This window comes from Lissotriton helveticus, chromosome 6, assembly GCF_964261635.1.
Source record: "Lissotriton helveticus chromosome 6, aLisHel1.1, whole genome shotgun sequence".
In the NCBI taxonomy this organism is placed as follows: Eukaryota; Metazoa; Chordata; class Amphibia; order Caudata; family Salamandridae; genus Lissotriton; species Lissotriton helveticus.
The window spans coordinates 1,215,092,702-1,215,120,393 of record NC_136067.1 but is presented as its reverse complement, the minus strand read 5'-3'; the positions used below and the strand labels follow the sequence as shown (position 1 = coordinate 1,215,120,393).

At 45.8% G+C, this 27,692-nt stretch overlaps 1 protein-coding gene across 5 annotated transcripts in view; it reads left to right on the top strand.

Moving 5' to 3' along the window:
* Positions 1 to 27,692, top strand: part of NCOA7 (nuclear receptor coactivator 7) — a 1,122,006-nt gene that overhangs the window by 1,008,036 nt on the left and 86,278 nt on the right. For all 5 annotated transcript variants that reach the window (XM_078648931.1, XM_078648932.1, XM_078648933.1 and 2 more), the window contains one exon: positions 9,821 to 9,968. In XM_078648931.1, coding sequence (XP_078505057.1) covers positions 9,821 to 9,968 — 148 coding nt within the window. The remainder of the gene's footprint in view (positions 1 to 9,820; positions 9,969 to 27,692) is intronic.

Genomic DNA, 27,692 nt, shown 5'->3' with positions numbered 1-27,692 from the left:
CCTGGGCATCGTCTGTGAGCACTTCACCATGGGCGCCAACCAAAGAGGTGAGTTTGGCCCGTTGGGTCTTGGCCCTTAGAGCACTGGCCAGTAGACGCCCCGTTTTGTTCCCTCCGACATAATAAGTATGCCGTAGGCGGAGAGCCGCAAACTCCGCCCTGTCTGTATCCAGACTGGCGAGTTGGGCCCGAGCAGCTTTTAGCTGTTTCCACACTCGAGGGGCACACGTGCGACTATGTACCCGTTCCAGCTCTGCCACCCGCGCCGTAAGTTCCTCTCTCTTGCTTTTGCGGTCTTTAGCTTCCGCAGCCGAAATAGCTATGAGCTCGCCCCGCACGACCGATTTCAGAGCCCCCCAAAGAGCCGTCGCTGAGATGCCCGGTGTATCGTTGGTAGATAGGTAAGTGTCTATGCATTCCCCAATACGTTTAGTGACATCAGGGCGCTGTAGCAGGGGTTCGCGGAGGCGCCATGGGCCTCGAGGGCGACGGGGTGCGCGGAGAGAGAGGGAGAGTTCCACCGCGTCATGGTCAGTGAGGGCTGCGGGTGTGATGGTAATGTCCTCAAGGGTTGTAAGGAGGTCTGAAGAACCCAGGAAGTGATCAAGCCTGGCGTAGGTGTGGTGTGGTGCACATGCGAGTAGAACGTGAATTGTGAGGCAGTCGGATGACGTGCCCTCCAGAGGTCTACCAAGCCCCTTTCGGATAGCCAATCATGCCCGGCAGTCGACAAGGCCCCAACGTCCCCGTAGCGGTGGCCAGACCGATCGGCATGTGTATCCATAACAATGTTAAAGTCCCTGCCCAGGAGTAGGGGTGTGTGTGGTGTCTGGAGGGCTTCGGAAATGGCGCCTTTTAAGAAGGCCTCTTGACCTGTGTTTGGAGCGTACAGGGTGCCGATCGTGAGCGTTGTCACCCACGGTGAGAGTGTATGCCAGGAGGCGGCCTTTGATTTCCCCCACCTTGTTACCCACCCTCCCTCTAAATGAGCTAGAGATTAGGATCGCAACCCCGGCATTCTTTGTTGGAAGGGAGGAAAAGAATTGTTGCGGGAAGGCTCGCGAGCGCATTCTGTGCCAGTCCTTCTGGAGGAGACGCGTCTCTTGTAGCAGGCAAATAGCGGCTTCAGAGTTTTCCAAGTAAGAGAGAACAGCTCTCCTCTTGATCGGGTTGTTGAGCCCCTTCACATTAAGCGTTATAATCTTAAGGGTGGTGTCTGTCATCGCGCAGGGGGTATGTGATGCAGCGCTGGTTGGGCCATAGGCACGTCAAAGGAGCACGTGGCGGTTCTCGGTGAATAGTGTATGGTATGGTCCCTGTTTGTGTCTAGGTATGAGCCATTTGTGTGGGTGAATACTCCAAGTCGGCACATGCATCTTGGTGAGGGGTCTCTTCGCGCGAAAGCTGAAGTAGCGTGGCACACTGGTCCCCACCCTGGATCCCTCCCTAACCCAACATCCCTCCCAGAAACAGCCCGCAGCCACCAAAGTAAGCAACGTAGCACATGCAAATAAGGACAGTAGTAGGCCGCGGCGTAATAACAAAACCCCAAACCCAGTTCCCCCCCACCCAAACCCAACAAAATGGAAACCTGTAGTCCCAATCCCGTCAAGGCACACAGGATTGTGGTTAAGAACAATGAAGGGGTCATTTCCGATGGCAGCTTCACCGGGCCCCCCGCCCGAACCGCCAGCCGTCAGGGCTGAGCGGGTGCGATACACAATCTCCAAAGCAAGAGTCAGTATCACTCTGGGGAAGAGGTCTCTCTGACCACCTCTGCCACCGCAGTCTCACGCTCCCGGGAAATGACAGAGGCATCGGGCCTGAAGCGCTGAGGAGGGGATCGTCTGCGGCTTACAGTCTGCCAACCCCCTCTGGAGGAGCCCTGCGAGCTCTTGAAAACCGGTTCAGCATCTACTTGGTCAAGACCCAGGAGATCACAAGTGTCTTTAAGAGATCGTAGCTGTTGTAGCCGTCCGTTCCATTTGAATATGATTCGAAAGGGATGCCCCCAAGAATATGAGATTTCTTTTCCCCGCAGGAAGTCCGTGACTGGCTTGAAATCCTTCCTTTTCTGGAGAGTCGTGGCGGAAAGATCTTGGTATAGGGCAATGGGATGGCCTCGAAACTGGATGGGCTGAGCTCTCCGGGCTTCCCGGAGGATCCGTTCTTTAAGCGGGAAGTCCGGAAGGAAGGCCAAGATGTCCGGCGGTGGGGCTGGGGCTCTGCGAGGCAGCCCTACGCGATGTGCCCTGTCAATGCGGATGTGGAAATCTTCTGCCTCACCCAGAAGGCTCCTGAAGAGGGCCTGCAGGTACGCGGTGACATCAGCCCCCTCGTCTTTCTGAGGGACCCCCCGGACCCGTATGTTGTTCCGTCTGGAACGGTTTTCCAGGTCCTCCGTATGGGCCTGGAGGTCAAGGTGCTGGTCCGTGAGTCGCAGGACTTCTTGCTGGAGCAGTTCGATCTCGGAGCTCCTGGCTTGATCAGCCTCCTCGACTGCGACCACCCGTTCGCCGAGGTTCTCCACATCCCGCCGGAGTTCCTTCACTTCCCCCGCCACCTCCTGTTGCAGGGATTTGAAATCGTCCCGTAGCGAGTTGAAGAGCGTCTCCAGAAAGGCTTTGGTGATGGGCATTTGGTCATCCGTGGTCGCCGATGATGCCTTCCCGGTCCCAGGGGACGGCGGGTCTTTGCCAAGCTTGGGCTGCGATTTAGCCAACAGTTCAGGGAGAGTTTGCGATCCCTTTTTGCCTCTTTGTCCTGCCATGGCGCGTGAGGGAATATGGCCCCGACAGGCAGTTGGATAGTGGAGCGCGTGTACTAAGAGGGACCAGTGAGGAGGCAGACGGGGAGTGGAGGGTATGGCAGTGTCCAGGCGGCTGTAGACGTCTGCGCACGGGCAGGGACCGATGTCTTCAGATGACCGCAAGCCCAGGGGGGGGGAGAGGCAAGGTGGTAGCCTCCGCCCGACCGGCGAGAGACCGCAATGAGTGGAGTGCGGCTCACCCACCCAGAGAGGCGCTCCAAAGGTATCAGTTAGGATTCTGCAGTGGGGGCCCACAGGGATGTCCGTACGCCGGGGACTCGGTTGTGCCCCCCGAGCTCTTCCACTCCCTTCCCCACTCTCCTCACCTGTGGTGGGTCGGCGTGCTCAGGGACTCCGGTCGCCAGGCCAGGTCAGCTGTGTCGCCACGGGTTGCCGGAAAACCAGGGGGGCAGTGTCCAGGGCCCCTTCGGTTGCGGGGCCTGTCGGGGCTCAGGTCGGCTCTCGGCGAGAATTCCAGGCAGGTGGGGGAGTGAGCTAGGCCCGAAGCCGAGGCCTCGATTTGCACAGCCGCCGGGCCGCTCGCTGGGTTGCTTGGGCGGCAGCCTCCGCCTCAGGCGACGTGCGTGGCAGCCTGGAATGCAGTCGAGGAGGTCTGCTGCAGAAGGGGCGGGCCGGCGTCCTGCCGGAACTGCTGCCGGCCCGATGCACAGGCCCTCTCGCGGTACGCGAGTAGGCCAGAAGCCGGGGTCTTGCGTAGGCTGCCGCCGGATCAGGGCGGCCCGGGCAGAAGTGCTGGTGCAGCGGCAAGCCCCCAGGGCCCGAGCGGGCGGCAGCGGGGTTCAGCGAAGCCTCGCCGGATGTCCAGGAGTGTCCCCACCACACAGGGGGGCAGCGAGCCGCTGGTGGCCGCCAAAGGGACCCCCTCCGGTCCAGCGGCGCAGCCGCTGCACAATGGCGCCAAATCCGGGTTCCGGCGGCTCTCTCGCAGCAGGAGCAATGGGCGTCCGTCTCTCGGTTGGCCGAGCACCGGCGGTTGATTCTTTCGACCTCCGGGTGCCAATGAACGGAGAATTGCGGCTATGTTAGGCGATATGGCGGAATCGGGCAGGGAGCTCCGGAGACCCGCGTCCGATCACGCCGCCATCTTAGACACGCCCCCCGCGGTGACATCTGTATAAATATTTTTAAATTCAAATTAACCTGTTTTCCTCTCTAACCACAACTTGGACTTTGGCACCAGGTTGAGCACCAACCTTATATCTACAGACACTACATATTGGTGACCACTTCGCAAGACAATAGTATAACCTGAAAACCTGATTGATTATGATGGCCCATTTTCTAAAGCCAGCTTAAAGATGGGAGAGGATATAATTTCTAACACCAAGTTCCGAAGCTTCTCTAAAATCTGTCTGCTGAAAATGTTTTGCATACTGTCTGCCAGACCTGTGGCTCTGTAATTACACGGACACTCCCTAGATCCCTTTTGTAAATAGGAATGATCTCGGCCCCCGCCCATGAAGGTGGTAACTCTAAGCCAGCCAAGATGGCATTTGAAATTGTATTGATAAAGGAGCCCCAAATCACTGGTTCGGATAAAAATAGGTTGCCTGGTATTGTAGCGGGGCTTGAAGCCTTATTTGAAACAGTAGCTTTTATTGCATGTAATGTCTCTGCAAGTGTTACTGTCAAAGACTTTATTTCATTAGCAGGGATCCAAGCAGCAGCTGCCCAGCATCATCCCATCAAACTATGTTGGATGAGCAAAGGCTGTTAAAATGATCTATCCACATTTTGGGTTGAATAAAATACTCCACAGTAAATGTGGCATCTCACGTGCCATAACAGCCTGTTTTCCCATCTGCTCACTGCTTCAGTGAGTTCAACCCATTTTTATCCCCTCTCTCCTTTTTGGCTTGAGAGAGAGTCTTCTATGCTTGTCTAGCTCCCCTTCACCGTCATGCAACCTAATGGCAGCTATTAATTTTTCTTTCGCCCCCTTGCACTCCAAATTGAACCATGTTATTGTATGTTTAATTAAATGGTGCAAGCTGATTTTATTTTCTCCTAAAATAGTTCTTCAGGGATTTGAATAGTTCAACATGAAGGCTCACCACCCTGCCCAGTTTCTCAGGGATGCTGGATAGATTAGATAAGGGATCTAAACCATAAGCCACTTCTCTAAACATTTTAGCTAATAGCTTCGGCTGATGCAAGAAAGACTCCGACTTAACATAAAATCTATTGTTTGTTACTCCCAGTTCCGTCCCAATTTCCTGGCACTGAAACTCAACCATGGACAGTAAAGTTGACATCAAAGTCAAGTGGATGGCAGTATGGTCACTATTACACTCTATAATAGGCATGTCAACCAGACCCTTACAGAGCCTAAGATCCTGAAGTATGTAGTCGATACAGCTAGTGCAAATGTCTCTGTTATAAGTCTGATGTCCCAGTCTGCCCCCATTGCATGGCGTAAGCCCTAGGGCCAATGTGAGAGAATTGAACTGTATAGCAGTAGCTGTTCAGCGTTTAATAGGCGCTACCTGGAGTTCAGGTATTGCACACAGCTCATCTTTGTCATTGGTAAGAGGACCCTGATATATCAGGTGTCTCAAACATTGTGTTAAAATCACCTGCAAGTATAAGGGTAGTTCTTTCATCAATTTGATCAATTAAATGTTCTAAGTGATGTATCGTTTCAGGGCCCCCCTTACCTCCTGCTGAATGGCTATACACATTGTAGATGTTTAGAAGTCGTCTTGAATCTAAAGACAAATGCCTGGGATATCACAGGAGGTGGACCTTAAAGGTTTGGATTTACAATTTAGCCCTATCTTGACTTATCTCATCAACCACCAAACGGACACCCAGCCTCCTTTAGCGAGGCATCAATGCTATAGTTTAAATACCCCGACCAGAATTGCAACTCACGCAAAGTCTTTTGGAAGACATATCCTATTGCTTATGAACTTCCCCAACCGAGATCCAGTAACTTGGAATATAATCCAACCTTCCAAGATATTATATTTAAACAGTTGCCATCAGTGTCCAACACAAATAAATAATGGTGTTGCTCTCTCGAAAATATATATTTTTTTAGCTTTTGGCCCCTGGACAGGGCATTGACAATTAGCTAGATCTACATCTGAGCCAGTAAGAATAAGACAGAGGTTCCCCCCTGTCCCTATCCACCAAGGATGTCTTGGATCAGTCCAAACCAACTGAACTCAGTCATTCCACTCAACTAAAAACAGAATCCCCACCGTCTAACCACTCTCTACCAGAGGTCACAGGTGATTTAGTCACAGTTACTGCATTCTCCCCATCAGAGTCCATGATTGCTTGGATCTTAGTCAACACAGTCTCCCCACAGGGATAATTATGTTTAAACCGTATCCCACTGTTCCCATGTCTGGAAGTTTGAAGATCGAACCCCACTAAACCGTCTGCCAACTTCCCAACTAACAGTAGCCCAGTCAAATTTGTTTCCATTAGGGGAGTGTTGCTTTGCACTAATTATATCCGAGCATATTATAGTGTTGCAGTGGCATATGCTCCAAATCCAATGTTTCGACTTATTGACTATAGAGATCTCATCTTCTCCTGTCGATCAAGAACTTTTGGGGACATTACCAAAAACACTGACATACTCGGATTTGGTTTGGACACAGAACCTTTTGTCAATGTATCATACTTGTGGTGCCTGAGATGGTAGTCTTTACAATCATTCTATGTCCCTTATCAAGGAGTAGGAGTGAGTATTTTGTTGGTCATATTGGCAACTCTGACTATCAATATCTGAGATCTATTCGAATTAGGATATACTAAAGGAGGACAATTATAGATAACATGCTGTGCTATGCCTGTCGGTATTTGAGCATTCAGAGGTTGTAGCTATTGGGGCTATTGAGGCCTCGGTATCATAGCTGTTGTCCAAACAGGCTTTAAGTGATTGTCAAACATCCTTGATGAACTACTTTTAGGTGAGGTGCCACTGCAACCTTTCACCCATTCCACTTGTGGGGCAGCATATGGCTTATAACACCTGGCGGCTATTATCCAGGACGGCCACGGTTTGCCTTAGGACCTTTAAATGCCTCCTTTAGCTCTTATATGTGAACAACTAAGGTGCCATTCTAAGGTAGTAAATCTGTTTTGACAAAGCACATTTCCTAAGAGTGGGACTCGGGGTGTTGGGGCTCCGGGATGCGCCCCGCCTCTACCCAAAGCATTTGGAGCGTTTGGGGTGTCCTTGGGGTGTGAGTAGCGTATGTGTTGCTGCTCTTGTGGGGGTTTTTGTTTAAAATGTTTTTCAATGTAGGATTGTCGTTTCCTTGATTGTTCCCAGTCGGTTTACCCAGCGTTAATCAAGGTTTCAACCTCCTCAATCAAACTTTCAATTTAATCTAGTGTGCAGTTATCCGTGTTTGGCTTGGCAGCTTTTTTCGATTTAACATCCCTTGCAGGGCTCAACCGCTATCTTTTCTCCCATTTAAAATACAAACAGCAAAGGTAGCAATCAATCAGATGGCTACCTAAGCTCAAGTCTCTAAGATTAACCGAGGGAAAGGTCAGTAGTCATAATACAATAGTCTCATCTCAAGACAGTTAGTTCTGGTTATGAAGGGCAAAGGAAGGTGGCCAAGCCTGTGCCTTTTCCAGGCACAGATGATCCTGCCCTTTCTCCAGACTTAACCTGGGCGCATCCAGTGCAGAAGGTGTTGATGATTCGCTATTCTGGGCCTAGCGGCATGCAGGGCCCTTCTCTGACACCTCTCCAGAGTGTGCTGCAGAGAATTATGGGGTCTGGTGAACCCTCGACAAACAGCCTCCCACCCAGCGGGTGTTGATGATGCTCTTCGTAGTAGTTGGTGGCATGCAGGGCCCCCCACTCCCCCCCCCCCCCCCCCACCTCTCCAGAGCATGCTGCAGATAATTGTAGGACTTGGAGTCTCCTCAATAAAGACAGCATCTTGGATTAGTGTAATCCAATAACTAGTTTAACGTTAACAAAATACTTTGAGTGGCTTGAAAGGGTTAAAAAGTTAGAGGGCTGGGGGCCAAGTAGCTGCGTCTGTTGGAGCTCTGGCCGCCGGATGACTTTCCTGAACTTAATCCTGCCTCTAAAGCCACATTTTACTACTGATTTCTAACGCCACATGTCTCCTGTGACCTTGGCCCCACCGGTCGCTGTTACCGCAGCACTCAAGGCAGGGAGGCGAACAAAATTGAGGACGACCGGAATCGGTGAGGGCCGTCCATGATGGCGTCCTAACTATAAGCAAGTCCCGATAAACTGACGACTTACGGCTGATCCGGCACAGAACACAAGCAGGGGGCATCGAGCACCTGCGGTAAGCAAAGGGACAACAACTGGGACCACCTGGAGAACTAATCTGCCGCTGGAGGAACTGCAAGAGCCCGGGCCTGGGCTTGATCGGAGGGTGCAAGGAAGTGTGCGCTGGTGCTCGAGAACCGACTAACCCCCACCGCAGGATGGAAACTGAGCAGGTATTGACCTAGCGCCACGGTGGTGAAATCCTCGAGAGTCCGGACTGTGAGACGTTCCCTGTGGGAAGGCAACTGACCAAGGGGTCTCTGGAATGTACAGCACGTATTTTGACGTCGCGCCTGCCTGCAATGTAAATCGGCCCAGAGACTGTCAAAGGAGACTGCAGGAGGGCGCTCTACCGCTAGACAGCCCGTAGGGCTTAAAAGAAGCTGCGGGGCACGCCACCGACTGGGAGACTGGGCAGACAGTACTAGGGGTCCAGAGACAGACGGGCTGACCGTAAGAGGGACCCACAGTTTTCCACCAGTGGAAAGGAGGGATCCCCTAAACTTGGGCCCGCCAGACTCACCACGGGAGCAATGGTGAACAAATGAACAGTCATTCTGGGGGACTCCGGACAACGTGGATCAGATTAGAGGCAACAAGCATCCTGGGACCGGTTTCGGGTTCATAACCCTCATCAGTCAGGCTAGCTTGAATTCAGTGCAAAGTGAGCAAGGGACCCACGTCTGGGCATACCCTGCCAACTTCGGGTGAACAAAGCGTTACCAAAGGGGATAATGGACGGAGCGTTTGAGCAAATGAAACACTCACCCCTTTGGTATCGCTTTGTTCGCAGGGTTGGCAGGGTATGCCCATACGTGAGTCCCTTGCTCACTTTGTCACTGGATTCAAGATAGCCTGGCTGATGAGGGTTATGAACCCGAATCCAGTCCAGGGCATTGCTTTATATGTAGACTGGTGTTAGTGCTATGGAATACTATATTTTAGCCCTGTGCCTTCCCTTTTACATGACTTTTTTGATCTGTATCTTCAACGGGCAAGCAGCCACCTGGCAGAGGTGGTAGGGGTGGGTTGCGGAGACAAGTGAACGTGCCGCAATGGCAACGGAGTGTGACTGCAAACACAAATGAAGCCACAACAAATAAACAAGAGAAGATGAGCGTGAAACGCATTGTTGTTAAAGCAGCTGACAAGGTACAAAAAAAGAAAGTGCTCACAGAGTATTCTAAATAACTGTAAAAGGTATAGCACACGTAACAGGGGAAGTCTCTATGGGAGGTTACAAAGCCCAAAAGGAGGGACTATTAAGATATTTAACCAATCACAAGCTAGCATTTACGAACAACGGGAAAAGGAACCAATTGCGTTGATCCAAGCCCATATTCTAGATACTGCATGACTCGCAGAGCAGTGCAAACTCTGCCTAGGCTCGACCCAAAAACTACTAGTGAATCCTTAATAGGTTTAAGCATACAAAAATATAAATGTATCTAATGTCTATTTAACTGTCTGATTACTTGCAAATTTGATTTATCTTACTAGTGGAGGCACAAAATGTGCCAACATACCAGAGAAAGGTGTCTGGTCTGTGCGTCAAGTGTATGTAAATCTTAACAGTTCTTCTTGTACTATGGATCGGTCTCTGATGCAATATGGAAATGCATTATCTGTTCTAAGCATTTATTTTTTGTTTGCTGTGTAAAAGATGGTCTCAATAATGGGTACTCCGTGTTTCCGCATCACGTTTTGCAGGGTGGATCATCTGTATACGTTTTTCGTTCAGTGGTCACCAGAGGTGTACGGAAAAGATGCCAAAGATCAAGGATTTGTCGTAGTTGAGAAGGATGAACTTGATATGATTGACAACTTCTTCAGTGAGCCAACAACCAAAAGCTGGGAGGTAAGTTCAATTGCAAATCTGTCATTTTTGAAGTTGAGATGCTGAATAAAGGTGGATTCAGGAACAATGAATTCAGAATGAACATCTAAAGTGAAATGGATGGACGTTTTATAACGTGAGCGCAAGGGTGGTAATGTTTCACTGTGAGTGATGTCACGTCTTCAGGACTGGAGAGATAAGTTGGATCCTGAGTGTCTAAGATTAGATCTGAATGGTGATTGATCAGCAATTCTAAAGCTCTCTGTAGGCATGTAAATTTCCTAGACAACAAAACATAAGGCTTAACAAAGAAATAAGTGAAAAATGCATTGCCTTCATAGAAAACTACAAAGTCGGTCTCAATGATCAGGTTGCTGCTGGAGATATGACGAGTGTATATTTTGGATGTTGTATTCATTATCTTATGACTTCCCCCAACGCTAAATGATTTCTGTAATCAGATCAGTGAAGACGAACAATTTTCTTTAAGAATCTATATAGCTTCTAATGTTCAATTTTGCAATACAATTGGGGGATTGAACATTATATGAAACTGTGGATCACTAGATAATTTCTGATGGGTAGAAAGATGGTCCTGCCTTGCTGGAAACATATGCAGTGCACACAATCGAAGAATCAGTCATAGGTTGTCTGGATTTCTCTTTTAAAGAATGACACTGAAGCGCTTTGCCAGGAAATGATGTAGAATATATTGATAGGAGTATAGAATTAATGTCTTTTTTATGCATATGATCTGTTTTACGTATACTGAAACACATTTCAGTGTATAGTTTACATTGTATCCTCTAATTTGTTACCACTGTACACACAGCTGCTGCATAATATATTTATTTATAAAGTTTAATATAGCGCAAACAAGATCCCGAAGGATATCGGAGCACTTTACCAAAATGATTAAAGGAAGGACATAAGAGCAATGACTACCTCGAGTAAGAATTTTTTTTTTTTATAAAAACAGGAATAATCACATAATTACAAGGTTACAAGGCAGATAAGACAGGATGAATAATACAATAAACAGGTATATAGCAGTCTAAGCAGGAAGGCACATTATGTGGTAAGGAAGAACAGCATCAAATGTTTGTTCAGTGAACGTAGGATCATTAGCTTCGAGCAGGAGAAACCTAGCCCAATTATGGTAAAAATGTATTCCATATTCCAACTGATTACCAAAAAGCTGGGATCCTTGAAAAGGAAAATGCAGAAAGCCATCCCTTTGAACTCAATTGCCCTTCCAGCCTCAAAGTTGTATCAGATGTAGAGCTCCGACACTGAATGCTGTGGAAAAGGCTGATGCTTTCGGTATGTCACAAGTTACGTCAATCAAAAACTTTTCCTAGAACTATGTAGTAGCTAATAAACTACAACAGCCTTTATCTGCTCGATGAGCCTCAACAAACTAATAGAAATCTGGCTAACGAATCATCAGGTTGAGAACAGCATAATTATTTTTAAGGGCAGGTTGCATCCTCCGAAACCACAGAGGAATGGCCAGATAAATTCACCAACATGAGGTCCAACTGAACAGAAGATACAGTTCAACTCTGGCCAAAGAATAGTCACTCTCCAAAAAACTGGTTAAGTCGGCCTTCGAGGATACTTCCGCCATGTTAGAAATAGATCACACAATCTCCTAGTTTGCTGAAAGACTAGGCTGAGGATGATGCTGCAAGTACTGAAACATAGCCGGACTGGTGCTGGGAAGCACTTCCTCAAAGTTAAGGGGAAGCTTTTCTGCTAAATACTACAACACCGTAGAAAGGTCAGATCCCTGAAAAAATGTACAGTTAGTAATAGGCTCAGGACCATGCCAGCCTGGATGAAATAGAAGATGACCTTGGAAATTATGCATGATATGTGTTATGACGCAAAAAAATAGACCAAGAAACAAGAACACAGATGCATTTGTTATAAAAGAGGCACATGGACAACAATGTGTGCTGCAAAGAAGGAGCTAAAGGTAAGTACATCTCTGTCTACATTCTCCCCACCTCTATGCTAGGGTATCCCTACCTTGCCCCTGATGTCACCTTTGTTTTTGACCGTTAATTGCTCAGAAACTGCTGGACAAATTTGCACCAAATCGCTAAAAGCACTCTTTCTGGACCAAGGTATAGCTTCCTCCAAATTCGGTTTAAATCCAGTCAGGTGTTGGGCTGTAGTTCTGTCTAAAGTTCCTATCCGAAAATGTTTTGATAATCAAATGTAATTGTTTTCAAACACATAAAACAAATCAGCAGATACACAGAAATCATTAATTCAAATACATTCCTATAAGCAATGCATCCCACATTCCCGAACCCCATAAGACATACACAGACGAGGTATGGGACCAGGTTAATCAAAACCCTCCACATTCCTCAACCACTTCCCCCACCCTCTAAGATACTTTTTGCCGCACCCTTTGGCCATGTAAAGGGCTTTCTCCTGGGTCGCGCACCAATCCACCCCTCTACGCCACCTCCCCAGATCAGGTGTATCAGAGCTTTTCCAAGCTGCCGCTATGTCCCGCTTGGCCACAATCATAGCTGTTTTAAAGAATAACTTTTCATTTCTGGACCCATCCAGCCCGTCTGTGATCCCAAGTAGTGAGTGTTGTGGATCATGAGGAACCGCCCAGCCCAATACCTCTGTTAGTTCCATCTCGATAGATCCCCAGAATTGTTCCAAGTGGGGGCACTAACAAACACATGACGCGTCCGGGCGCAAGCCCACTCGGTAAAGGCGCAGGTGAGTGAGATACGCAGCATGCAGGTAGTAGAGCTGAATCAGTTTAAGTTTGGCGGAGACGGTGACTGTTCTGGAGGCCATGAGGGCATCGCGCAAATCCAGGTCATCAAAGGGGACCACCCATTGCACTCATTGATCCCTCAACTTATCTAAGGAGGTGAAGGTGCTGTTAACTAAAGTGCTATAAATGCGGGAGATACCCCCTTACCTAAGTCTACCATCATCGTCTGGGCCTCAGTGGGGCTATATTCGGGGAGCCTCGTGTCTTCCACGATGTGCATATGGAGGGCATGTCTCATCTGCAAATATTTATAAAATTGGGACGAATGTAAGAGTAGCGGGTTTGGAGCTTCTGGACGGACAGCATATGGCCCCTAGCCCATACATCCCCTAGCTGTGAGATGTCAATGAGGTCCCAAGTTTTATCACTGAGGTCCCAAGTTTTAAATCCTTCTAGTCTGCTAAACGCCCAGAGTCAGGCCCCATGCCTGACGGGAGTACATTGGGTCAGCTTACACATCCATCCAGTGTGACGCAACGAGGCCCGTCAGGCCAATAACACGGAGGGTGTCACATCAGGCAATCTGGACGGAATGGGCCCCCCATACATCATGGCCTGGATTTTAGGTCCGCTCAAGCCTGTAGGCCGGGTCAGACCGATAGTGTAGGAGTAGACCTCAGTGCCATGAGATGTTTAAGTAAATGTGCTGGTATGCAAGTGCCTGCTATAATATCTTTGTGGCTGCCTAAATGTGGCTCCCTAAATGTGTATGTAAAGCGCTTCACAAATACTTCAGTGCCTAGGTTAGGCATCAGATAGCTATGTAGGTGTCACTGCAAATACCTTTGAGTCTGTTGCATGCAGAAATTGCTTCTGGTGTGTGACTGGATGTATAAGTGCTTCTGTAGCTGTCCCTATAACTGAAAGAGAGGCTATATGCTTTTGTGAACATCTGACAATTGTTTTAGGTATGGCATACTCTATGTAGTACTTGGCATAGAGGCCTACAAGTGCCCAAGTAATGTAGTCAACTCAAAAGGACATGTGTCAATGTGTTAAGCACAAGACAGCATCCTTTACGGCATACCTACAGCATATAGTAGAGTGCGTTATGTGCACTAAAATGTGGGTTTGACATTTCAGAAAGACCTATAACCTACCAAGTGAAGCTCTGACCCTCCTTACTATACCTGCCTACTATGAACTAACAGGAACGTTTTCGATTGTTGCTGTACTGCCAAGCATTGTCCATGTTTGAAAGAGTATTTCTCTACATGAATGAGTCAGTTGTGTTAGTACTTGCCAACTTATCTGCGAAATTGTAGGAGCATACCTGTAGAAGTGCCATGAGCCATTTAAGTAAAGGTGCAGGTATATGTCTGACTATTTTTAGTATTCAAATTCAAAATTAGCTTTATTCGATTTTTGTTGCAAAATCATAAAAGCACAAAATATCACAACATATTAAGCTAAAAGCATTAAAAAGTTTAGAAGAAAACGATTGCCACATATTTACACAATAAAAACGATCATGTTTCAGCAACAATCGAAAACTTTCCTGTTAGTTCAAAGTAGGCAGGTATAGTAATTCCATCATGGAAATGACTATCGCCATACATATTCAATAGCTAATGTTGAGCACAGAAGAAACAATCAATTTAATTTCCCCGGTTTTTGGAATAAATATTTCCTTACTAAAAACGAAAAGATTAAAAGCATCTGCGTTGCCCTAATCCTAAAATGTTCCTGATGTCAATCAAGTTTCTCAAATAAGAGGAGACCGCTTTTACCACAAATGCTGTTTCAAGCTGCTTTAATTTAAAAAAAAAGCTGCTCTGGAGCTCCTTATTCCCCATTTTATGAGAATCGGCTTCAAAAACCTCTTCCTGGGGGTCACATAGTATTTACAGAACAGGATAGAGTGAATATTAGATTGGATTGATGTGTCGTCCCTAGCGGCTTTGACCAATGATTATGATTAGGAAATATCAGGCGATGAAATGTATCTGCCCTAAACCTTGTCAGGAACATTCTCTCATAGGGGCTAGGTTCCAACAGGAGGTATAGTTGTGTGCCTATATATGGATTTAGTTTCTGGTTTTCTAGAAAAGTATATTTATCCTTTTCTACCAACTCCCTTTTATGAACTAAAAACTCCAGAACTAATTTTTTAAGAGTACGTTTTGGAACCCTTTCTAAGCAAGTAGGATGATCATAATATTCTATGTGTCCTATATCGGCGGTCATGGTTTTAATAAAATCTAGCCACTTGATATTAGCTACTCCATCCAGCGCTAAACAGTCTAAGACAATATCTCTATTTAGGGACGTTTCTGGAGTGACCCAAATTTTGTGCCATAAAAGCAGAGGAGATTATTTAATTGTATCTTCTACGAACGGTAACCCCAGTTCGCTGTGAATAAAAGAGGTAGACAGGGATTTGGTGGCTGCCAGTAAGTAACGAATAAAATCATTTTCAGCTCGTTGGATTTGGTCAGCACTAACCATCCCCCAGATCCCAGCACCATAGGTGCCAGTAGGGATACATTTTGCCTTGTAAATTTGGGTTAATTCCTTCACTGGGCGCCCACCCAGTTTCCTGGAGAAGTTTATCAGAGCCCCGTTTGCCCTGGTAAAAGCCAGTTTTCTGGCGAACACTGTCTCTTTCCAACTCCCCCTGCTGTCAAAAGTGACACCTAAATAACAAAAACTGTTCGTATATTTGATCTTGTCTTTCCCCAAATGGATTGCCTTACTGTGTTTTTTAGAATTGCTACATATCATCGAGTATGTTTTAGAGACGTTAATCAGTAGCCCACGGGTCTTCATGTATTCTGAAAATTCAGCTACAGCCCTTTGTAGGCCGATGACGGTACGGGACATTATTGCTGCGTCGTCAGCGTACAAAAGGATAGGGACGGGTGTTCCACCGACCGCGGGGTAGTCAAGCTGAAAGTTACTTAGATGTTGCCCCACGCTATTTATATAGAGGGTGAAAAGAAAGGGCGCTAAAATGCGCCCTTGGCGCACTCCTCTTTTGATGTTGAATTTCTCAGAACAAACCCCCCTCTCCCATAGCGTACCCTGGCCCCCGCCTCCCTGTATAATTCTCTGATGAATAAAAGGAGCTGGTGATCTACTCCCATGTCTCTGAGCGTCTTCCATAAAATGGAATGATCTACGCAATCAAACGCAGAACTTAAGTCTACGAACGTGATGAATAGGCTTTCCTTCTTGGCTTGAGTGTATTTGGCGGTCAGCAAAGCCAGGTTTAGGCCCTGTTCTATTGTGCCCTTTACACTGCGGAAACCATATTGAAGATTTGAAATAATATTTTTATCCTCTGCCCAGACTTGAAGTCTATTCAAGATGATTCTACCCGCTGCCTTCATTAAGGCGTCCAAGAGGGATATGGGTCGGTAGGAGGTAGGATTGTTCCTGTCCCCCTTTTTGAAGATGGGTACAACCACCGCTTCTGGCCAGGTAGGGATAAAACCCGATGCGTTTGCACAATTTAGAACGTTGGTTAAAAGAGGTGACCATAAGGATAGTTCAGCTTTGTACAAATCGATCGGGACGCCATCCAGGCCCGGTGCTTTGCCAGGGGCGCTATCCTGAATTGCCTTAGTGACCTCCATGTGCTCAAAAACCACCCCCAAAGGGAATGGCTTCAGAGGTTCCTGATTATCCAGGGCGTTCTCAGTCTCAGGGGCATTAGAATTTTTGTAGAGATTAGAGAATTGTTCTACCCAAATATCCCCAGGTATAGCTATATCAATAATGTCTGTTTCTCTATCTAGTAAAGTAAAGTAAAGTAAATTGATACTTGTATAGCGCACTACTCACCCGCAAGGGTCTCAAGGCGCTTGTACGAATACCGCTGTGGAACCCATCCTGGCTTTCCCTGTGAGGTGTTCACTCCTGGGCACCCCCAAGGTGGAGGCCAGGCATCCTTAGCGTTGCGGGGGCCGTTGTGGAGATTAAGCAAGCTATTGCCCAGAGTTGCAGAGTGGGACTCCATGATTGGAATAGGCACCGAGGCGAGAATTATCAGGTCCGTGGAATTTTGAGCCCAAGACCCGCCGAGGCGGGGAATTGAACCCTGGTCCCGGGCTAGATCTCTGCATCAGGGTCTGCCGCTCTAACCATTGAGCCACACTTCTCAGGAAAGGGGCGTTTACAGCTCTCCAGAAAGCTGTATTATCTTTTTTTAAACAAGCTTCATGGAGATTCTGCCAGATTTCTGCTTTTAGCTCATTTTTTCTTCTGGATATAGCCGCTCTATACAATTTCCGGGTCTGTCTTACCAATGGCATTACTCTGGGGTTTTGGTGTAAAGCCCTTTTCAGATTCTGGTGCGCCTTTGTGCATTTTTTATCGAACCAGCTCTTCGCTTGGTAAGTACGGGCTTTAAAATCTCTGGTCAACATTTTATTGATTTCAGATGTTATTTCCCCGAAAGCGTCAAGGACTTGCTCATTGGATACAGGCAGTGAAAGGCAGATTTTGCACTGGTCATAGGTTTTAGTGACCAGTTGATGCATAAAGGTTTTAGTGTCAACTTTCGCCCACTTAATAAGATCCATTAGTACTAGCCAAATTTATTGAGGTGTTATAAATAACATCCAAAATCGGCTCACGTCCCTTATTTGCCAGACAAACGGAGATTGGGTAGTGATCGCTATGGGCAACGTCCAATGTTTCCCACGACAACACTAAGGACCGATATCTAGAGGATAGAAGGGTGAAATCGATTGAATTTACCCCTCTCCCATTAAATGTTGTTTTGAAAGATGCTGGTGGTGAGCAATTTTCATTAATATAGCCCGTCAAACTCATGTGCCACTGAGTTTAACAAATCCCCTAGCCTAGAATGACTAAAGTGGGTTGGTATGTCTTCCCTGTCTTCGGCCAGATGGCAAGTGCCTGTGGCATAGCTGGTGCAGAGACAACAGTTGAAGTCTCCAACCCATAACAGGGCTAGGTCCCCGTATCCATTTGTTTCTAGCTCACGCACTCGGCTGCTGAGACTTGAAACTATCTCTTCCCATTGGGATGCATGGGCGTTATTATAAAAATTTATAATGGCAATTTTCTTTACGCCCAACCAACTGGCCATCACGATCTGATAAAACTCTGCCGAGATTAATTTAATCATTTTAATCCCTGATGCGTTTGAAATATAGGTGCATAGGCCCCCTTTGTTCCTACCATGGGTACTGATGTTGGCGGGAGTATTAAAGGTTTGATATCCTGGTAAATGAGTGTCATGGACCGTCCAGGTTTCCTGGAAACATAAAATATTGTGGTTATTTACGATCTCAAGCCAATCTGGGTGGTCCACCTTATCCTTTAGGCCAGCTATGTTCCAAGAAATAATTAGTTGGCCCCTCTGGGAACACCTAACAGTAGGATTTAGCTGACCCCCCCCCCCCCCCCCCCCCGGGACTATTCTAATAATCACCTTTACTCCTGTCAGTTATGTCATGGGCAGAGCCTAAGGGGATATCATGTTCCTTCGCATACTCTTTAGTCAAATTAGTGGGTCAATTGACCCCCTCTAGCCCAGAAAGAGGTGCGAAGCGATTTGAGGTGGCAATGTATAAACTGGGGGCAGCCGCAGCCCTTGCGTTCGAGTATCTTGGTCTCAGAGGCTTTTCTACTATGGTCCTTGGGTAAAAATAACTAAGGTCACAGGTGGAAATTCCACCCTCATAGCCATCTGGATACCAATCTCTTATGTAGTTTGTTGCCCTGTAATCCTTAAAGTTAATGATAACAATGTCCCCGTCTAGATCCTTTCGTCTTGGGCCTACCCAGCCACATCTTCTAACATGAACGATTTCACCATTTATATTACGAGGTAATTGCCTGTTCACTTGTAACCAATGCACAACCTTATTCTTAAGATTCTGGTAGGCTTCAAATTTCCCCCCTGTTAGCTCAGGGACCCCTGTCAGGATAATAACATAAGGTACTGCTTCTGGTGGTAAATCTGTGCAGTTTGGTTGTCCTTTTAGGTTTAGGTCCTGGTGTGATCTCCCTGCTTCTCGCCCTTTTTCATGCCTTTGGTTATTATTATCTTGCACATTAGATCTCCCTTCCCTAGGATTTTTCAGTTCGGGTACTACCTTTGTTGCCTTTATTACCGGGAAACTACCATGTGCAGAGGGCAATGTTTCAGCGTTATTTGCAGATTTAGTTAACTTCGATACTATTGGTGAAACAGGTATAGTAGTATCGGGTCTATTTACTAATAATTCTTTGATTAAGTTTGTGTTGGTGATACCAATTTCTTGAATGGACCCCAATTGCTCCGCCATTCTTCTAACCCTCTCTACGAGTGGTAATAAAAGGGACTTGACCAATTGCTCTATGTTGGACATAAGGTCTTTATGAGAATGAACGGATACGTTGTCTTTGTCAGTTAAACTACTTACAGGAACAGTATTTTCAATGGGACTTCTAGTTAGTTTGGGATTTTTAGCTCTGGTACCTTTTTGCTTATTCCTGCCTCGTTTTCTTTTATTTGGAGGGACAGGAGCAGACGTTTTCACTGTAGGCTTCTTTTTAAGGAGCTTACTAGGTGTCACCAATGTTTGTTCCTCTAAGGAGGTCTCAGTTTCGGATCCTAAGGTAATATTTATATGATTCGTTTCCCTGCTTTGAGGTAGTGGCTCTACTAGATCTTGTAGCTGTGGAGGGATACCGATATCGCTTAAGCGCTTTAGCCGAGTGGCGTGATTCGATGGAGAATGTACTAGCTGAATATGGCCCAAAGATGAACGTTTCTTGGACAATTCAGAGGACAGGCGTCGCTCAGTGAACTCGATTTTACGTTCTAAAACTGAGGCAGCCCTATTGATGATGTGTTCTAGTGTCCCACTCACTGAGCCTCCTCCCAAGGATAGCCTACCAGTTTTTAACCAGGTATCCATATTAGATGGTTTTACTACAGTTAGTAATATATCACAGTTTTACAAATATCCAGCTATCTAGGCGTGTGCACAGCAAGTTGGTACAAGAAAGAAAGCTCAGGAGTTCAATGACGATGGGGGGAGACGAGAAGGTACCAATCAAAAGAGGGGTGCCCCAGCCCAGCCTTGGCCAGCCCCGGACGGCCACAGACGGCCCGCCCTTTACCCAGGCTTCGCCCGGCGAGTCCTGCACGCGGTCCCACGATGCGGGAGATGAGTCCCTGATTTAAGCGCTGCTTGGCCCGATTATACCGGGTGGGGGCTTCCAGCCGCAAAGGCTGATGGGATCTGTAGTCCGACCGTGCCACCGGCCCCCCCCTCCACTTGGCGGCCACACTGTGATGCAGTTAGTGTGTGGCAGCGGGAGGCGGGCTATCGCGGCGTTAACAGGTAACAGGCAGAGGGATCCGAAGGATTAACCAGCAGCAGGTAAGGGCACTCGAAATATTGACACCAAACAGGCAAAGTATATCTGTGACTCTCTAAATATCTATGTAAGTGGATATAAAAAATCACCTCAGTGTCTGTTACGGAGAAGAGAGCAATATAGATGTGACTGCAACTAATTCGGAATCTGCTGCATGCACAAGTAGTTTCTGGGTAAGTGAATCTGTATGTGCTTCTGTAGCTATTTGACAAAGCAGTGTAACAGAACTGCAACACCCAGAATTCAAAGGAAAACACTCTTTGAGAACAGCACATCATATATACACATGTAAATATTTCCCTGTCTTCTAATGCCTTGCTAGCTGAAAGTTTAACTCTTAATCTACAGTTTGTTTTACTACCAATAACACCATGTAGTAAGCAGAAAATGTACAACACACTAATTCAAAGCAACAGATTGTGAACCAACTTCTCACACACCTAGTCTGCAAATCAGATGACTTGTCACATTCTCATATACTCATAACGCGTCTTACTCACCTCATACATACAAAGCCACTCATACATTACCTCCTTTAGTTCCAATATTTTCGCCAAAATATTTGATACTGTTATAACATTCTCACATGAACATACACCTTTTCAATAATATTTTTCTCCAAGTTAAATGTAATTCACATACCTGAAAATTGAGTTTATTGCTCAAATATGATTTTTTAGGTCTTCTCAGAAAGATATCATACTGTCAGGAAATGTAAAAACTAAGCATAAGAATGGCACACCACTCTCACACCAAGCAACCATTAATGCCCGCATTTTCAACTTTCCACCCTCTTGCATCTTTCTTTTTTGTTATTTTGTCACTCCATTCCTTAATGGTTATTGTGCTAACCCTTGAATGCACTTTTATAAAGAAGCCCAATAAGTGTGTGTGCTTGGCACACTTCTGACATTGAGCTATACTTGGGCTATGTTTGGGTGCTATTTGTACTACATTTCGGCTCTTTTCTCTCTGGTGGCCATCTTGGGAGACCCATTGGCAGACTAATTTGCTAGAGTATCCTCCGTAGAAAATGCTTTTAGTTTTCCACTTCAATTCCATAAAGATGACGGTCAGATGTGCCAAACGTTTGGCATAAATTCAGAATGTTAGCACTCTAGTTGCTCATCAGAACACTGTAGTAAACTGCTTATCGCCAGGGAGATAACTGGTAGTCTGCCACTGGTGTTGAAAGTGCATGTTTCAGTCTACATGACAGAATTTTTTAAAGAAATTGAAGAGGAAGATATTTTATAATACTCTGAAAGACTGCAGTAGAATACAAGGAAATCAACTGACGGGCTGCTCCTGTTGAAGTACAACAGGCAGATATTTAAGATCTCACTTAAAATGTGTCCTAATTTTTCTTTCTAAAGCACTAACCCTAATTGCTATGACAAAATGAACCCTCTTGTGTTTCTAAATTAAATGTTTTAACTTTATCAATTTGAATCAATCAAGATGACTTCAGGTATGCCATACTTTTGTCATAAGTAAGACGGTTAGAGCACTAGTTGTTCTTTAGAACACTCTGGAGGGCTGCAGTAGAACACACGTGAATCAACTGACAGACTGCCAGTGAAGCCAGATTGGGCTATTTCCCGCACAAATGGGCGAATATTTTCCCATTTGAGCGGGAAGTAACTCTCTAGGCGCGTGTCAGAAACTTGGGCTTTAATTGGCCCTGTGTGCGCAAAATCTCGGAGAGGGCGGCGCAGCCAATCAAAATCCTGCAAAGTTCCCGGATTCCGCAGAGCAGGGCCATAAATCTTTCATAACGCGAAAGGGCTACCTATGGCTACCCTCTGGCCTGCCCCCAGAGTGACTTGGCCAATGTGGTCTCTCGGGGCAGGCCTTGTTTAAGATTACCGCGTGGTGTGGGCGGCAGCTGGCAGGTCTTGACTGTCTCAGCGTGCTGCTGTACTGAGAGCATGGGCGTGTCCTCAATTTTACACATTAAGAAAACCAGGTAAGAATTTGTGATTACAGAAAATCAGGGCTTTAAGTGGTCCAGCAGTTTTAAAAGCAGGAGCTGAGATGGGTCGCTATTGGGCTCTGTTTTTGCCCTCACTCACATGATTAGAAAAAATAAATCATAACTCTGCAGCAGTGCCTTTGATGTAACCTTATTGAGACTCGTTATAGTTCTTAAACACTCACCATTTCATAACTGAAACATTTTCAATATTAAAAACAACGAAGCCATAGTTGTTGTTTATGTAGCTTATGTAAATAACCCTCATTGGCAAAGCCAATAGTCCTGGCTTGTTGTAGGTGTAATGTTACTTCTTGTATTATGTATCAGGAGGCAATAATAGAAACAGCAAATTACCAATCAGGCAGCACACTACGCAAAGCACAGATTTTCAACCTGCTTGTTTTAAACCATGCCCCCAATTACTATTATAAACAAAGAGAGGGACTTGAGGGGTTTTTTAATGGGGTCCAGTGCACGTGCCCTAGGAACACAATACAAAGAAGGAATTGAGTGCACAGTTACCCTGGATTTTGAAAAAAGTTAAGGGAGAGACAGTTGTAAAAAGAAAGTGAGTGAAGGCATAGGAAATGCTGAGTATCACTCTGAACAATTAAAGCATGAAACATGTCGACCATTCACCGATAGAGTAGGTTCTTGCTTCGATGGACCCTCAAGCCAGGTGAAGCAACCACTCTCCTTCACCTGGCTTGAGGGTCCATCGAAGCAAGAACCTACTCTATCGGTGAATGGTCGACATGTTTCATGCTTTAATTGTTCAGAGTGATACTCCGCATTTCCTATGCCTTCACTCACTTTCTTATTACAACTGTCTCTCCCTTAACTTTTTTCAAAATCCAGGGGAACTGTGCACTCAATCCCTTCTTTGTATTATGCTCCCAATTAAATCAGCCACGCCATTTTGAGAGACCCCCCCCCCCTATTTTTTTATATATTCTTTGTTATTAAGTATCATCAACACATCATACCATTCTTAACATGCTGAGGAGACAGTATATTTCAAGGAACTTCGTTTCTGGATTACATAGATTCAAATCATAGTGTACAGTGTGGAACAATTGGGGAGTGTGAGGCTATCATCTGCACTCCTGTGTGCTGGCGGGGTACAAATATCTCCTCGGTAGGAGATCCAAGGCCCCCAGACCCTGTTCCATTTCCTGGGACACCCTCTGGCTATGTAGACTGACTTTTCTCTGAACATGCACCAGTTTAGGTCTTTCTTCCATGATTCTACCCCAGGTGGTTGAAGGGCTCCCCAGTGTCTTGCGATATTTCTCTTCGCGATCATTACAGCCAGTGTAGCCAAGAGCTTTGTGTAGGAGATGAGGTCTGTTGGTTCCCATATGTTCAGGAGGCACCTGCGCGCCTCCGGAAGCAACTCAATTGCAAGCACCTCACGGAGGATGCGGTGAATAGCACACCCGTAAGTTTGCATTTGGTCACATTCCCATCTGATATGTATGAAAGTGCCATCCCTCCCACATTTACGTCTACACTCCCCACTTTCTGCTCTACCCATACGCACCAGACACGCTCCCATTATGTAGATTCTGCGGAGAATCTTGAGTTGCACTAATCGCAGTCTAGCCTGAATCGCAACCTCCCTCGGGGAGGAAACTGCCTCCGCCAATCTTCCTCGTCAATCTCAAGTCCGTCTCTTATCCATTTCTCTTTAAGGGACTGAAGTGGGTCCTCCATATTATAGATTCGTTTTTTATAAATCAGGGAGATGGCCTTTTTGGGCAGATGGCCGTCCAATATTCTATCCTCTAAGGGAGAGGCATCCGGGAAGGAAATCCCCCCTAGTGAGAGGGGTGTGAAGGGCCTGACGGATCTGGAGCTATCTAAAGCGTTCAGTGTCTGCTAAGCTATACTGCTGTTGGAGGGAGGCAAATGGTACTATTTCATCTTTGACCCAAAAATCCTTGATCTGGGATATCCCGATAAGGTCCCACTTATCAAATCCCCGGGTTCGGCACAGGTTTCCCAGTTTTTTGGAATCCCACAAGGGAGTTGCCAGTGTGAGCCTGCGGTCCCAGTCCAGATGCTTGTTTATGATATGCCATATCTGGACCGAGTGAGAGTTGGACCTGTTAAGGAATATTTACGAGTTCTAGTGTAAAGCGCTCTACTGGAGTTCCCTCCCGGCAAGAGCGATCTATCCATGGCGTATCCTGGGTCGTCGAGACAGCCATAGGGCCCCTAGTTTATGGCTGCTAGCTGAGTCGCCCAGTAATATTTTTATATATATATACGGGAGGCTAATGCCTCTGTCGTACCAATTGAATGTGAGTTTAGACAGGGCGATTCTGGGTTTTCCGTCCCACAATAGGTCTCTGGAGGCTCTCGATTTCTTGAAAATATGATTTGGGAACCGGATCTAACGAGTTCTGGAGGGCATACAGAAAGCAGGGCAGCGCCATCATTTTAAAGAGGGCGGCTTTGCCCAGCAATGAGAGCAGTAAAGACTTCCAGCTCCCTATGTCTCGTTTCAATCTTTGTATAGGAGGCAGTAGGTTCCGGGTGAAACGGAGCGTGGTATTCAGCAAGATGAAAATGCCAAGGTATCTAAAGCCCTCTGTTGTTGTCTGAATCGGGCAATTCCTCTGCAGGACAGGTAGCGCCCCCCGAAGGACGTAAATTAATGATTTGGTCCAGTTTATTATGAATCCTGAATACCTGCCAAACACTGCCAGTATATCCAATGTGCACCCCAAAGAAGCTTTCGGAGAGGCTAGATATAGCAGAATATCATCCGCATATAGAGAGATCCTATCTTCCCAGTCCGGGGACCTGTGCCGAACGTGAATGACCGGATCCTTGCGAATCCGCACAGCTAGGGGCTCCAGAGCTTGAGCAAACAGGAGCACGGACAAGTTGCATCCCTGGCGTGTTCCACGGCTTAATTGAAATAGCTCCGATTTCCTCTTGTTCACTACTACCTGTGCCATTGGTTTCGAGTATAGTAGTCTGACCCAGCCCAGTGCATGGCAGCCTCGCGGCCTCTTCAAATGTTGCAAAGAACACTGGTGGAACAAAATAAGTGGACACATGCTTACAAAGACACAGGCCCCTTTTTATTTATTTATTTTTAAATAATGCTGCCGCTCACAGGTCACGCTTCCGCAACGGGCCAAAATTCAGGAATCCAAAAACACAATCCCATTGGCAGCAGGCATACATGAACTGGTACTTGTACTCTCATGAGTGGTACGGTGAAGCCAGTTCAGTACAGTTAAATTCTGGTGTTAACAAATACGCTGTCTTTTGGATGATGTCAGATAAATTAAGAGCTCTGGTGCTCAACTGTGTAGAAAGAGCGTTCAGCAGGCCAATGTTTCAGTGCTGAGATTCATAAAGCTCTTAAACTAAAGCAGGTTAAACACTGTCAACAGAGTCAAACTCCCACAAGTCTGATGAATGCAGGTTGAACACCCCAGACTGCAGGCTCTCAGATGTAAGGTGTTGTATTCTACCTATTGCATATTCCTATGCATGCCTTTACCTACTTCATGCCTTCTAGTGGAATGCCTCTGCACTGTGATGCACCATGGAATGTTGGGTGTTGATTGAAGATAAGCCACAGTTATGATGGGGCTGAGCTGTCTGCTGGCTGCTCCTGGTGGGGTTTGATCTGGACTTATTCCAAGATACTTAACATCTTACAATAAATCTACATGAAATACCTCAGACAGTCTGGAGTTAATTACTACATTTTGATGGGGACGAGGATGGGAGTATTTCTGCCCCAGTAAGGGTTAAACGTTTTGTGTAACGATTGGCACTTTGATAAAGACATCATCTTGGGCTACCTTCTTTAAACAAGAGAAGTACTGCGTGCTACCTGTATTTGCTACTTCCTTGGCAGTCATCAAGTGACATTTCTGCTAATTTTGACTCTTACTTACAAGCTTACAGACACGGAGTTGCTGAAGTATAAGCATTTTTGTTTACCATCTAAACTGGCCTATTTTATATGACAGTAGCGCTTAATTTTCAAATTTGTGTCGACTTTCTACTTGTGTAACCACTAAAGTTGGTAAATATAACACGAAAATCCATACTTGAGACAGCGCCAGTTTAACTGCCCATTTTACATTTAAAATTCAGCACGTGTCTCACCTAGTGCGCAAGCTTACTTATCTACTCTGCCTTCCACGGAGCTCTGGTGACGTGTGGTCTTCCTCGGGGAATCCTTGGATGGTGTTTGGTTTTGAGAAGCTTCTGCGTGCCGAGATCCACCCGGCGTGATGCTATCAACGTGCCGCAATCTTGTGGATTGTGATTCTTTCAGAGCAACTGTAGGTGTCCTTTCCGTTTTGCCAACCATGTAATCAGCAGCTTTGATGCTTTGTGTAAAGTTTATTGAAGCCTGTCAGAAACGCGAAGCATTCTCATGTGTTCATTGTTTCAAAACGGAAATGCTCACCGTCGTTCAATGCAGTGTTAGTGTCTTTTACCGTAGATGGATATAACTCTTTCTCTATGAGGAGATATTCAGTGTGTCCTGGACCAACAACAACCGATCTATTTTAACAGCATGCCATTGGTTATATGATCGGAGCACCTGTGAGTATTATTAACATCTATGACTCGTTTTCAGTCTACCAGTTTTCAGACTATTGTCAACTTAAAGGCGCCCTTATACTTAATACGGACTCAATTACAATAAAGGTGCAGAAAATTTCCTTTGAAGTGCTGAACCTGCCATCTAGTGACAAGTTTAAAAAGTGAATATCAGTTAATTCGACTACTTGTCAGTTTTCTTCATCGACTTCAGTATTAGGAAATCTGTTTCTGTAAATCTCTAAGGTCTTAATTATTACACTTTACAGTGATTTTACAGTGTCCTTTGGGTGCATAATGAACTTATCTCACAGATCTACCTGAGCACAATTTCTGTGCTATTCAAAGGCAAGTTTTTATCGAGTTTTGCCATAATGTCTAGGTTATATTTTACGGAGCATTAATATATAAGCCTAATTACAATATCTCGACATTCTATTACTAAATATTTTTTATTTGTCAATTATCGATGTACATGCATGTGTGCAGTTTACCTTTGTAGAAGATGCACACCTCAATTAACTTTTCAAGTTGCGTACATGGGTTCATATTCTCCATTTTTCTCAATTCATTTTTCAATTACTCAATTGTAAATGTACATGTATGCTTGTGGTATTCTTTCGTAGGAAATCTGCACTTCAATTTACTTATCAATTTGCATACATTCCAGTTGTTTTCCCTTGTTGGGATTACATTGTGTTGTACTGGCTCCTGTACTCACGTTATCAAATGGTCACTATCAAAAGTTCAATTTTTCTAGGTTTTTCAATGTGTGACCTTCTTGAGGTTGTAAAATGTTTTTACCGCCTCATCAATTCCAATGTTTTCAATGTTTAACCTTTTAGGTTTTCGATATGGGGTTTATCCCTCTAAGTTTTTCAATGGTATTACCCCTGAATATGGCAGTAGTAACCTTCACTATTTTGTGAGGTTACTCTCATCAAGTTTTCAATATGTGACCTTTCACAAGGTCGTGTTTATATGAGTGTTTTACTCTTAATTACTCAGTACAATTCTTGATGAATTG